General features: G+C 37.9%; 1 protein-coding gene across 2 annotated transcripts in view; it reads right to left on the bottom strand.

Annotated features, from left to right (window-relative positions):
• The window catches only part of sema3b (sema domain, immunoglobulin domain (Ig), short basic domain, secreted, (semaphorin) 3B), a 155,364-nt gene that overhangs the window by 9,954 nt on the left and 130,587 nt on the right, over positions 1–14,823 (bottom strand). For both annotated transcript variants that reach the window (XM_057819369.1, XM_057819361.1), the window contains exons 6-12: positions 11,643–11,736; positions 11,368–11,487; positions 11,135–11,277; positions 10,787–10,901; positions 4,492–4,561; positions 4,259–4,403; positions 1,882–2,101 (exon numbers count right to left, since the gene is read on the bottom strand). In XM_057819369.1, coding sequence (XP_057675352.1) covers positions 1,882–2,101; positions 4,259–4,403; positions 4,492–4,561; positions 10,787–10,901; positions 11,135–11,277; positions 11,368–11,487; positions 11,643–11,736 — 907 coding nt within the window. The remainder of the gene's footprint in view (positions 1–1,881; positions 2,102–4,258; positions 4,404–4,491; positions 4,562–10,786; positions 10,902–11,134; positions 11,278–11,367; positions 11,488–11,642; positions 11,737–14,823) is intronic.

Below are 14,823 nucleotides of genomic sequence, written 5' to 3'. Positions count from 1 at the left end.
CAGTGGGGCAAATAAGTATTTAGTCAACCACTAATTGTGCAAGATCTCCCACTTGAAAATATTAGAGAGGCCTGTAATTGTCAACATGGGTAAACCTCAACCATGAGAGACTGTGGAAAAAAAAACAGAAAATCACATTGTTTGATTTTTAAAGAATTTATTTGCAAATCATGGTGGAAAATAAGTATTCAAAAGTTCATCTCAATACTTTGTTATGTACCCTTTGTTGGCAATAACGGAGGCCAAACGTTTTCTGTAACTCTTCACAAGCTTTTCACACACTGCTGCTGGTATTTTGGCCCATTCCTCCATGCAGATCTCCTCTAGAGCAGTGATGTTTTGGGGCTGTCGTTGGGAAACACGGACTTTCAACTCCCTCCACAGATTTTCTATGGGGTTGAGATCTGGAGACTGGCTAGGCCACTCCAGGACCTTGAAATGCTTCTTACGAAGCCACTCCTTTGTTATCCTGGCTGTGTCTTTGGGATCATTGTCATGCTGAAAGACCCAGCCACATCTCATATTCAATGCCCTTGCTGATGGAAGGAGATTTTCACTCAGAATATCTCGATACATGGCCCCATTCATTCTTTCCTATGCACAGATCAGTCGTCCTGGTCCCTTTGCAGAAAAACAGCTCCAAAGCATGATTTTTCCACCCCTATGCTTCACAGTGTGTATTGTGTTCTTCGGATGCAATTCAGTATTCTTTCTCCTCCAAACACGAGAACCTGTGTTTCTACCAAAAAGTTGTACTGGCTTCAGCAGGGGGACACGTCTGGCAGTGCAGGATTTGAGTCCCTGGTGGCGCATTGTGTTACTTATAGTAGCCTTTGTTACTGTGGTCCCAGCTCTCTGTAGGTCATTCACTAGGTCCACCCGTTTGATTCTGGGATTTTTGCTCACCGTTCTTGATATCATTTTGACACGACGGGGTGAGATCTTGCATGGAGCCCCAGATCGAGGGAGATTATCAGTGGTCTTGTATGTCTTCCATTTTCTAATAATTGCTCCCACAGTTGATTTCTTTATACCAAATGTTTTACCTATTGCAGAATCAGCACCAAGTGTTTTTCCTATTGCAGATTCAGTCTTCCCAGCCTGGGGCAGGTCTACAATTTTGTCTCTGGTGTCCTTCGACTGCTCGGTCTTGGCCATAGTGGAGTTCGGAGTGTGACTGACTGAGGGTTGTGGACAGGTGTCTTCTAATGAGTTAAAACAAGTGCCATTAATACAGGTAATGAGTGGAGCCTCGTTAGACCTCGTAAGAAGAAGTTAGACCTCTTTGACAGCTAGGAATCTTGCTTGTTTGTAGGTGACCAAATACTTATTTTCCACTCCAATTTGGAAATAATTTTTTAGAAAATAAAACAACGTTATTTTCTGCTTTATTTCCATATTCTGTCTCTCATGGCTGAGATTTACCCATGTTGACAATTACAGGCCTCTCTAATCTTTTCAAGTAGGAGACGTTGCACAATTGGTGGTTGACTTAATACTTATTTGCCCCACTGTATGTTAAGTCCACGACCGCATATATCGGTATCTGTTTGATATTGGTATTGGATTTTGGTAGTTGGACAGTATCAGCATCGGTTAAAAAGTCTTTATCGGACAACTCTAGTTTTGTTGAGACAAAAATATGACTGACCTAATAGGAAATATTTGGACTTTTAACCTAGAATCTTGATCTGTCTTTAACTCTATGGCTGCTATTCACAGCAATAGAAACTCAATCCATTGTGAACTGAGAGGTGGTGACAGTGAATGATCACTTTTGTTGGAATGGGGTTTTGCCTATAGAGTGCCCAAAGGGAACAAGGATTTTAAAAGGCTTTGTTGGACTGTGGTAGGTGGAGGGCCTGAGCTCAGTGACTTTACCTGTGCCGATAAACATCACATCATACTGTCCATCGGCAGCGTTGACCCTGTCTACGGTGATCTGGGTGAAGCTGTATTCCACATTAGTTCTGACAAAAACGGGCCGTCTGGTCATGGGGTACACTGGGTTGTACATCAGAGGGTGATGTCGAGCAAACTGAATCACGTCATCTGGAAAACCCTTGGTGGACTCAAAGCTGCCAAAGGTCTTACTGGGACACTGTTGGAAATAAAATAAACAATAATTTTCACATTTTCTTATGATAAAAACCAAACAACAATGTTGTGAAAAGGAAATTGGCAACTTTGAATTGTTTCACAGATGAACAACGCAAACGGAAACATTTTGAGATCTGGCATACGGACTTCTCCAGCTTTTAATTACTGCACAGTTGGTCACTCCATTTGCAAACTATAAATAGTTAATTGTACATCACAGTGGATTAATTATTGGACAAGAGGTTTTTACTGTAAGTCAAATCCAATTACAGTTCGGAGCCCACTGCATACTGTACAATGGAGGCTGTTCATGTGTGGAAGAAATTTGGGTGGCTGTGGAGCAAATGCTGCTGACAGGGCATGCTGAGCCACACAAAGGCATTGTAACTACTGTGGAAATAAATAAAGCAGTTTAATTCAGTGCTGCAAAGTATTTATGCATTTGTATTTTTGTTATACGGCTGTGCTTACTGAGATTGGGGTTAGACGATGGTGTCCAACCTACGCCCCGCAGGCCAACCGTGGCCTGCTGCCCAGGTTTATTGGCCCACAGGAAATGATGAACATATAATTGAATATGGCCCACACAAGCAGCTTTTGGTTCAGCCTACATTCTTGTGCCCTTCTCATCTTTAACATTAGATGGAGCTTAAACAGCGCCATTAACTCTGGGGTCAAAACCTGACCACCGGTTGAAATCACCAAAGGAAACTTGTCAGCTTTTAATTTTTTTTTTGCACATGTATAAATTTATGTGAAAAATAATCCAATATGCTGAACTGAGCTATCTTGGTAGTGATTTTTTTTTTCTTTTTCTTTTTTTTTTGCTGTCGCTGGACATTTTCTTTTTGTTCTGAAAATTTTGTTTCAGTACTATACTGGACTGTCTCAGAAAATTAGAATACACAATATTCTAATTTTCTGAGACAGTCCTGTATATTGTTCTATGTAAAGGACGTCAGCCAAGGTCGGCCCCCCACATTTTTACCACGCCAAATCTGGTCCCCTTTGCAAAAAGTTTGGACACCCCTGCTTTAAATGGTGGATTAATGTACAGGACTGTCTCAGAAAATTAGAATATTGTGTATTCTAATTTTCTGAGACAGTCCAGTAAATATAAATAGATATATTTTACAATATTCTTATACCTCTGTATTATTTTGTTGCTTGTAGCCCTTAACTCATTGACTGCCTTTGAGCATCATACACATTACTTCAACTGGGGAATATGGCATTAAATGATCATGTTTCTCTGCCATTGAGGGCAATAGAAGTCCAATCCTTTTATAGTGAGAGGGTTGGAAGCGATCGTTTGATCGCTGCTAGTGTGCCAGAGTTAGACGTCTATCGCTGTCAATGGCAGCCAATGAGTTAATATTAAAAATTACATTTTTAAAACCCGATCATTTTTTACCCGATTCCGCTCCTGTTTTGATCAAAGGAAAGTGGAGGGATTTTTCTGATAGCGGAGAAAAATGTTTGGACAATCGTGGTTTAGACTATTCGTGTTATATTCAATTTGCAATACTTAAAATACAAAGAAGGTAGGTTCCATGGTGCATGCAACTGTGCGAGAAATTATCCACTATTACCTAACTGTTCTGTAAATATTGGTTAAGTGGTATTCATATACCTGAGATGGTGACAAGCAAAACCTAGAAATATTCTTTCTGTAGTTAACAGAAGGCACAATTAAACCCCAAGAGTGGAGTAGAGCAACCAAATCACCGCAAACCAAATCCACCCGTCGCTCCACTTTTTCACTTCATTCAAATGCAGTGTTTCAGAGGTGAGGCAAGGCGACCTCGGCAAAATATTTGCGGCTTAGAAACATATAGCTCAGGTCAAAAGCTAACAGCTTTAGCAATGTATGACTGGAAAGTCATGTCTTTGGCAATGTTCAGCTCAGTTGACTCTGCAAATGCGCTTCCACGGGCTGCTTTCTTGTTATACAGAACACAATATGGAAATCATTCCGCTCATATTATGTTTTCTGAGAACTTGTTTGTTGGTCGGGAACCTCTCAATGTTAAATCTTATAGCTCAATAAAGTTAGACAGCCGAATATAAATACAGCACTTTGTGGTTTACTTCAAAGAAATTGGAATGAAGAAGAATTGGATTGATGCTAAAGTATGTTCTAATGTGTTGGACATACCATTCCTGGGCGGGGATAAGGCACTTTTCCCTGGAAGGGGACCCACTGGTAGTTGGGCCCCTCTTTGTGAGCAAATGGCCCCAGAAAGGCCCTCCGGATGTCATTCATGGAGTAAAGACACACAGCTGAGCCTTTAAATACACTGCTGCTGGGGGACAGGGAGAGTTGGGTCAAATGCATCCGCGCCCGCACACATTCATACACACAAATATTGTCCGCCAATGAAGTCTGACCTGGAAGTGGAGAAGACAGTGTAGACCAGTGGATTCTTTCTATCCTTCGTTTGCAGCAGGAATACGTCGCCTAAGGATGGACACACATATTTCAAAGGGGGTTCGGAGGTCAAGGTTTAAGAGAAATATACACACCCTATGGCCATGTCTTCCACAGACATTTGAGCAATTTCTGTGCCTCAGGACATCCAACAATCTATCTATATCAAATCCATTTGTTGTCATGTCAGATATCCTTTTAAAACAATATCTTACAGCGGCTTTTAGGACATCAGAAAAAATGTACTACACACTATAGGTCACCATAACCATTTGATATGGATGTGTCAGAAATAGATAGTACACCAATTTTTTTTAGTGCATGAATATGAATATTTTTAAAAAGACTGAAAGGACCTGTAAGTCTCCAAAAAACAAACTGTCTGGCAAAACCAGGCTCACCAAAAAGTAGAAAGATTTCATTTTCATTTCTCAAGCTTCTCCAGACAATAAGAGACACCTTTTACTTTGAAGTGATAAACTGATGTGGCCACAGGCAAAAAGTAGCTTTCTACTTATTTGTGCTTCCATGGACAGACAAAAAAAGTACGACCCCGAGATATCACATTCTAGCCCAAAGATACGACCTGATATTTGACTCCGCAGCTGCATAAATAAGATGGTTGTTGGAAAAGGAAAACCACAAAAGATGACCAAAAGTCATCCACAAATAATGTTTTTTGTTTTTGTTTTATTACCCTTACAGGGCACTCATTTGACTCATTGGCTGCCACTGATGGCCGTTTAGGCGAATAAACATTTGTTTAAATAAAGTGGATGTCTATTGCCATCAAAGGTGTGCAATGCGTTAAAACAATTAAAATAAAATAAACTTTTTGACAGTTACTTGGGGCTGTAACTAACGTATATTTCTGTTTTTATTCATTTTAGTTTCATTCATTTAGTTTTATTAACATTGTATTGGTTCAAAAATATTTTTATAATAGTAATACAATTTTAAAAAATATTTATACTATATACACATACACACACACACACATATATGTATACATATATATGTGTGTGTACATATATATATATATATACACACACATATAGTATTATAAATAATTAATAATCTTTTTTTTCTTTTTTGATAGAGAAAAATTACCCTCTGCATGACGTTTTACTATTGCTTGTATTGTTCTTTATGTTTGTTAGGAAAAAAAAAAAAGTTTAAAATATAAATACTTAAAGTGCGTATGACACCAAAAAGCATGTTGTTTTCTTTAACACTCATGTTGATAATCCTGAAGAAGGATGTGCTAGAGAGCTTTTAAATATTTTGGATACATTTGGTTTATCTCAGCATGTCACCGTTCCAACACATAACAGAGGGCACATACTGGACTTAATAATATCCAAAGGTCTTAACATCTCTGAGGTCACAGTGAATGATGTTGCTCTGTCTGATCACTACTGCATTATGTTTAAAATGACCACCCCTGTCCATCCTCTGAAAAGGGAAACAGTGGTGATTAGGAAGCGTTACATAAGTAATAACAAATGTGCGTTATTCACACAGGCCTATGCCTCATCATTAACCCCTACAATAGCTCCAGTGGAAGAACTTGTAAATAGTTTCAGTTCCAGTGTGATGACTGTAATGGACACTATTGCCCCGATTAAGACAAAAACTTTGTCAAGAAAGAAGAGGTCACCCTGGAGAAATGCCATACTAGCTATAAAACAAAAGCAAGTTTGTAGACGAGCAGAACGCAGATGGCGAAAAAACAAACTCCTAGTTTTTTATGATATCTACAAAGAGAGTCTTCGCAAATACAACCAGGAACTGAAAAATGCTAGACAATCATATTTTTCAGAGATCATTAGTAGAAACACCAACAATACTCGCACACTATTTTCTGTTGTTGACAAACTGACAAACCCACAAGCATCAATACCTCAGGAATTGGCATCTGAGGTGTCCTGTAATAATTTCGCAGCATTCTTTACACACAAAGTACTAAAGATTAGACAGACTGTGTGCAACTCCGGATTAACAAATGTTACACTAAACGCCTCCCAAAATGTCCCCCACGTCAATCTTAGACAGTTTAGCCTCCTAGACTATGCCACTTTAACAGAAATTGTGTCGAAATTAAAGCCCACAACATGCTGCCTTGACATCCTTCCTTCAAACTTTTTCAAAACTGTTTTTCATTGCATAGCCCCAGACATACTTCAGATTATAAATACTTCCCTCCAAACAGGAGAGTTTCCTCAGACTTTAAAAACTGCAGTAATAAAACCTCTCCTAAAAAAACCTAATCTGGATGCCTCAACCATTAGTAATTACAGGCCAATATCAAATCTGACATTCCTGGGGAAAATTATCGAAAGGGTTGTGTTTGAACAGATCCAGACTTTTATGATGCAAAACAATCTTTTTAACTCATTTCAGTCTGGATTTCAGCCACAACACAGCACCGAGACCATGCTTATCAAAGTCCTAAATGATATTCGTCGGAATACTGATGCAGGCAAATCATCTGTTCTGCTACTATTGGATCTCAGCGCCGCATTTGACACGGTTGATCACAACATACTACTCAGCAGATTGGAGCAGTGGGTAGGGCTTACTGACACTATTCTTCGGTGGTTCACATCCTATTTGTATGATAGAGATTTCTTTGTGTCAATTGGAAATTATCAGTCAGAACGAACCAAATTCACGTGTGGAGTCCCTCAAGGGTCAATTCTTGGACCACTCTTATTTAACATCTATATGCTTCCGTTAGCTCAGATAATGGAACAGTATGACATCTCCTATCACGCCTATGCAGATGACACACAACTGTACATTTCTGTGTCCCCACATGATTATAGTCCCTTAGTCTCCCTGAGTAAATGCATTCGTCAAATCAATGTATGGATGTGCCAGAATTTTCTCCAGTTAAATGTGGAGAAGACAGAGGTGATCATTTTTGGGCCAAAAAAGGAAAGGTCAAAGATAAGCGGCCAACTCGGCACAATGTCACTTACAGCTACAAATCAAGTCAGAAACCTTGGCGTAATTATTGACTCAGACCTAAAATTTGATAGCCATCTAAAGTCCGTCACTAAATCCGCTTATTACCACCTAAAAAATATAACCAGAATTAAGGGGCTTCTGACTCAACAAGACATGGAAAAACTTATGCATGCATTCATTTTCAGCAGATTGGACTACTGCAACGGTATATTTACAGGTCTTGATAAAAAAATCAGTCAGGAAGCTGCAGCTAGTACAGAATGCTGCAGCCAGAGTCCTCACAAATACAAGGAAGCTGGACCACATTACACCGGTTTTGAAATCGCTACACTGGCTTCCAGTGAGTCAAAGGATAGACTATAAAATACTACTGCTCGTCTACAAAACACTTAATGGCCTTGGACCAAAATACATGCTTGACTTGTTAGATTCCTATGAGACATCTAGACCCCTAAGGTCGTCTGGAACGGGTCTTCTGCATGTTTTAAGAACAAGAACCAAGCAGGGTGAGGCAGCATTTAGTTATTATGCTCCTCACCTCTGGAACAAGTTACCCGAACGTCTGAAGTATGCTCAAACTGTTAGCTCCTTTAAATCAGGGCTAAAAACGCTTTTGTTTGGCACTGCATATCCATAACTGTCTATATATTTCAACCTACCTGCCTTCTATTCCTCTTGTGCTTATCTCCATTGCTGATTTCAATGATTATTAGGAGTAGTAGTTTTTGCTTTATTTTTATTTTTGTTTTATTTTTATTTATTTATTTTTATTCTGTGATTAAATGCGATCATTTGTTTTGGTTTTTACGTTGTGTTGATTTAAATGTGATTTTTATGGTCTTCATGTGATGTAAAGCACTTTGAATTGCCTTGTGTTGAATTGTGCTATATAAATAAATTTGCCTTGCCTTGCCTTGCCTTTCATATTTCACGCGGTGTTTTATGCTCCTGAATGAAATGGACCGCTTGGATGTGTGTGGAAGCTATGATTTTATAAATTCAATTTTTGAATCCCGCACCATGAAAATGAGTGACTTCTGGCTCCAGTCTCGGGTTTAGGACGAATGCAAATATGACGTCACCCGGGTCAGCATCTCACAGTACAGCAGTGCTTTAAAGCATGCAGATTCAGCTGATTTTGCGGATTAATTCGTTTATTTTTCGCATCATGCCAGCCAAACGGCTGCAGGCTTTTGTAGCTGCACCAGGGAGAGGCGTGTGAGCCTTTTTGTGGTTTCAGATAGTTCCCATTCACCCTGAGATCGGCCAAACCAAGTGTGTGACAACTGTGGGACCATTGGACTTACGAGGAAGTCAGTAAACATCGTATTTTGTATTATGTCAAATACTGGGATCATGGCACACGTTTTAATACGGTGGTGGCTTTCATTTTGTGGCTGACATGCTTCTTGTCCACCGAGAATGCCACTCGGCCGACGATCAGTGGCTTTTCAGGTCTATTCTCCAGCTGCTTCCCCGGCAAACGAGCTCTCCTGCCCGCAGCAGGGGAACGACAAGCTGTAACTTGCTTGCCGCTGGGCGGGTTGCCGATCGGCGAAGACAATCGACAACCCCGCCGTGGTGTGACATGGTACGGGGTAAGTTTGAGTTATTTTTCGCTTCGAAGACTTTGAAACATCACTCGGTTTGGGTTAGCATGTCGACTAGCAGTCACGTCTCCTGCTTTGTTTACGCTCTCTAAAGCCGGGGCAGGGAAATGACAAAAGCTGGACTACCTCCGACGGCATAAAATATCGTTCGGGAAAGTGCAAAAAGTAGACAGTTTTGACCATTATGGAGTAATTTTGCCATGTCGTAATGAATAAATGCATTTTTAATATTTCATATTCCACTTAGCACAAGACTGTTATTTGTCATGACTATACCATTTATTTAGCAATTGGGGAAAAATACAGAGACAAAAAGAATATCCAGTGAAAATATTGGAGTAGAGAGATTGAAACAATGACATTGCGCGGCTCTCTTTGTCGCATTTTCCTCATTCTGTATAATTCTCCCTCAATGGGCTGAATTCTAAATCAGATGAAACCACGACTCTGCCGATATCATCCTCCTGTTGGGGACGCTAGAGCGCTATAATGGCAGGCGGGGCTAAACAGCAGCTTAAAAGACTAATTTCTTGTCATCTGCGCTTTGCCAAATTGTTGTATATAGTCGAATTGTCTCAAAATATGATTCTAATTTACACAATAATGCTATACAAGACTTTTTTATCCTGCCATATGCAATTTAAAGCAATAGGTTGCAGGAAAATATATGAATGTGCATTAGAAATGAGAATTTCGGGTGGGATTTAATACATTTTCTTTGTCCCACTCCCTTTCAGACATTTGTTTTGTTTTTTTTGTTTGTTTTGTTACTTGTAATGTAAACCAGTGGAGAGCCGGTGAATTGTAATTGTCAAAATGAATGTAACTGCCTCTTTCCTCACCCTCACCCCCATCTCTCCTGGTAGAGTGGGTGGCTGTTTATCTCAAGCTCGGGGCCTAGGACTGTGCTCTTCTGGACAGAGATGTCTGTAGTTACTCCAGGTATCTGCTGGAGCCACTTCTCCAGTGTGAAGGATCCGGGCCCTATTGCTCCTATGAACATGGGCACCACTGTAGCCCTCTCATTTTCCACCACCTTGGGAGGTGTTTCCCATTGCGATCTAGGTGTCTCCAGTCCATACTCTGCACAGATGTTTCTGTACACTGTACCCATAACTTGGTTATGGCTTCCATGTATTCTTTGTCTGGCATTAACTTGGGGTGGAACCCTCCGTGCATGCTGAGCAGTTTCCGTGTTTTCACATCAGTGCTCTGAACTTCTCCTTCGGTATGCTTATTATTCCAGCAGGGTATCTGATCACTGGTCGGGCACAGCTATTAATTGCTCGGATCTTGTTCTTGCCGTTGAGCTGACTTCTCAGAACTTGCCTTACTAGTTGCAAATACTTGACCATTGCAACTTTCCTAGTTGCCTCTTTGTGGTAACCATTTGCCTGGGGTATTCCAAGGTACTTGTAGCTCTCCTCAACATCTTCTATCCTGCCCTCTGGAAGTGCACCACTCTCTGTCTGGACTAACTTCCCTCTCTTTGTCACCATTCGGCCACATTTCTCCAGTCCGAATTATATTTGAATATCCCCATATATACAGTATAATTGCTAATAAAAGGTTAAAAGGTCTTAAGTACAAAGTTTTGAATAGTTGTCCACTATGGTGACCACAGTCTCTGAAGGGGTTAAAATGAGCAAATAATTATCAGAGTTCCACTCACGCAGCTCATCAAAGTAGGTGTCACTGCCATCGGCTCCCGGTACCGAACAGATCAGGCGGGTTTTGAGGAATGTCGTCCACTTATTCACCAAACTTCTTTGACCGCCCATGTCATTCTATTGAAAAGACGTTCAAAATTCAGTTACAGATCACTTCAAACTAATCGGACATCATTATAAAGAATGCTTTAAATTGATCATTCATACTCAGATAAATTAAATACAAAAGTCAAATGCCCCTTTATTTTTCTTAGATCCATTTTTAGACCAATGAAAAATGTACATTATTTTAAATAGAAATAAATCAAAAGTGCACCAAAAAATATCTTGGACACAGAACACTTTTTTACCCTGCATAGTTGTCCAATGCGGGAGTATGTGGATTTTCCCAATCCTTGAGCCTCCACTGCAGTCTCACGGAAGAAGAAAAATACTTTATCATCATCAGGATTTTCACTTTCTGGGACCCAAAAGGAGCCGACAAATTTAGGCTCTGGCAAACATAAAACGAGGAACAAAAAAATGTCAGTGAATGTTAAGTTTTTTCCACAAAGAAAATGGTGAAGTTTGAGTGAAAACAAACCATTGAGCCAACGGGAGTCGTGCTGCTCTGTGCGAATGGAAGGGCGTTTCCCCAGACTTCTAAAGATGGTGAAGTCCCGCCCCATTAAATCTGTGGCTACACCTGCGTACAGCTCATCACCTTGTAAACAGAATGTACAATGATATATTTTTCTGACAAAAACATATAATATGACCTTTTAGGAGCTTTTTGAACTAAATATTCATTCAAATAAAAGCACTGAGGACACACAAAATAAATCCATTCAAAATTATGTATAATGTGGTCACAGTTACCTACGAGTACAGATGCAGCATCATGGCGAGGATCATATGGACTCTTCCCTTTGCCGTCTTCCATGTTAGATGGGTTGATCTTGAAAACATGGTCCTAGCAGACAAAAGGAAATAGTCTTGAACACAAATACAACATATGTTTCTTAACCCTTTTTGGGAAAGAAACTATTTTAACTGTAATTGGTAACACTTTACAAAAATGTCCCTTAATTAACATTAGTTAATGCACTTTTAGGCAATAACTAATGTTTAACTAACATGACAACATGACATCCCTCATCTAACATTCATTAATATATTAATTAACATGAGTTAATGCATTAAGTTAATGCATTAAGTTAATGCATTAGCACATGCATTTTAAGACAATAACTAATGTTTAAGTAACATTACAATAATTCATATAATGCCTTATTTAACATTTAGTAATATATGAATTAACATTAGTTAATGCATTCGTTAATGCATAAGCAGACAGTAATTAATTTTTTAGTGAAGGGACACATGTGCTACACTTTACAATAAGGGTCCAAAAAGCATTTAGTAATGGTTAATTAAGGTTAAGTAATACTTATGAGGTATGTTCACGTGAAATAATACCATACTTAAGGTTAGGTTATAATATACTGTATAAATACATTATTTAACATTAATTTACAAAGACATTAGTGCATTAGTAAATAGTTATTAATGTATACTGGTACTAGTAAGTGATTATAAAATTTTAAAATGAGAAACATTGCTCTGTGAGTCCTTGGGTGATGCTAAGCTGACTTCAACCTTAATTAACCATTACTGAATGTTTTTTTGACCCTTATTATAAAGTGTGGCAAATGTGTCCCTTAACTAAGAAATTATAAATACTTAAGTCCCCCCCACCCCACCTTCACCTTTATCAAGCATTACTGAATGCTTTTTGGACCCTTATTGTAAAGTGTAGCACATGTGTCCCTTAACTAAGAAATTATAAATGCTTAAGTCACCCCCTTTAACCTTTATTAATCATTACTGAATTCTTTTTACACCCTTATTGTGAAGTGTAGCATTTGTGTCCCTTAACTAAGAAATTATAAATGCTTAAGTTAACAAACCCTAACCCTAAACCTATATAGACCTATAAAACCTATAGGCCTATATATATATATATATATATATATATATATATATATATATATATATATATATATATATATATATATATATATATATATATATATATATATATATATATATATATATATATATATATATATATATATATATATATATATACTGGACTGTCTCAGGAAATTAGAATACACAATATTCTAATTTTTTGAGACAGTCCTGTGTATATATACAGGACTGTCTCAGGAAATTAGAATATTGTGTATTCTAATTTCCTGAGACAGTCCTGTATATATACACAGGACTGTCTCAGGAAATTAGAATATTGTGTATTCTAATTTCCTGAGACAGTCCAGTATATATATATATATATATATATATATATATATATATATATATATATATATATATATATATATATATATATATATATATATATATATATATATATATATATATACATTTTTATTTTTTTATTTTTTTATTTTACCAAACCATTAGTTACTGTCTGGTTATGCATTAACTAATGCTTTAACTCATGTTAATGAATATATTAATAAATGTTTGATAACCAATTATATTAATTATTGTAATGTTACTTAAACATTATTTATTGTCTAAAAACGCATTAATTAATGTTAATTTAGAGACCCTTATTGTAACGTGTTACCCTATAATTAATTTAATAATAATAATAATAATGAAAATATTTAGTGCATAAGATGACTTTTCAGCAACTCAGTCCCCTGTTGAAAATGTGTGGTGCATTGACACCTGAACTTTCAAGCAATTCAAGTTGTACAAGCAATTATGATCAAGCTTTTTAGAACGCATTGCAGGCATCATATTCAATAGAGAAAATACTTGCAAAAAAGACAAAGGACAAGTATTTGAAAATCAAATATATTGTCTTTGTAGTGAATTTGATTAAAATTTGAAAATTTGAAAAAGATTTACAAATTATTGTATTGTATATTCTCCTAATAAATACAGCATAAGGAACAACCACAATGGGAGTATATCAAACTCCCATGTGACACATTAAAACTGTTCGGACTGAAAGGGCACTCAGATTCCCATTCTTTGTGTCTAAGCAGCTGAACAGGACAGGTAAAAAAATATATGTACCGGTATATATATTATTGTCTAGTGTTATTATTTACCTTTTACAAAGTCTTTTTTTTAAAGTTATTTTTATTTTAGACCGTATACAATATATTACACATTCTACAGATTCAGTACATACTTAGGACATCCCGATTTGATCATGTGATTGGAAATCAGGCCGATCGCGCCCTTTTTCAGAGGATCGGAATCGGGTGAAAAGGATCGGGTTTTGAATTTAAAAAATCATTTATGTTTTTCTGCATCATGCTTGTACAGCATCTCACTCTCCCTCCTGCTGCTTTTGGTCAGCAGTGCACTGGAGTTTACTAGTCAAAGTTAACGATAATTGACAGGTTTGTAGCTATGATCTTTCCAGAGAAGCTTGGTACCTCTACGATCAAAGGCGCAGATGTGTCAATCATAGTTTAGCTTGTTACACACTAGTGGTAGTGTGCTGTGGCAACTCATTGTGTAAGTCAGAGGCTGTTCTCAGCAGCGTGAGCATCAAAGTGTGAGTGGATTTGAGTGAATTCAATGAAGCGTTTCATAAAGACAAGCATTATTCTACATTATTCTTGTTTAAAAATAACTCACATTATGAACGCGGTACGGTGGGACAGGAACAGGTTATTTATTTATTTATTATATATATTATTTTTAAATAGGTTAGGTAAAATATGGCACATCATCGCTACAGTAGGTGCTCAACATTCATGGTGGAGTCGATGCTGCAGACAAAGAAAACTGCCTCTCTTTACACGGTGAAATAACTCAACTGTACAGTGGATATTGTTGTCTATTTGACATAAGATGTGTCAGTCTGAGAGCAGGCTCTACAATCAAAGGCGCATTTTGCTTGTTAAACACTAGCAAGTGATTGTGAGTGAGCGACTTCTCAGCAGCGTGAACGTCAAAGCTTGTGTGGATTTGAGTGGACTTACTCACGGAAGCATTTCATAAAAACAAG

The sequence above is a fragment of the Corythoichthys intestinalis genome, chromosome 2, assembly GCF_030265065.1.
Source record: "Corythoichthys intestinalis isolate RoL2023-P3 chromosome 2, ASM3026506v1, whole genome shotgun sequence".
NCBI classification, from domain to species: domain Eukaryota; kingdom Metazoa; phylum Chordata; class Actinopteri; order Syngnathiformes; family Syngnathidae; genus Corythoichthys; species Corythoichthys intestinalis.
Note: the sequence above shows the minus strand (reverse complement) of the source record. Positions and strands in the feature narration are given on the sequence as shown.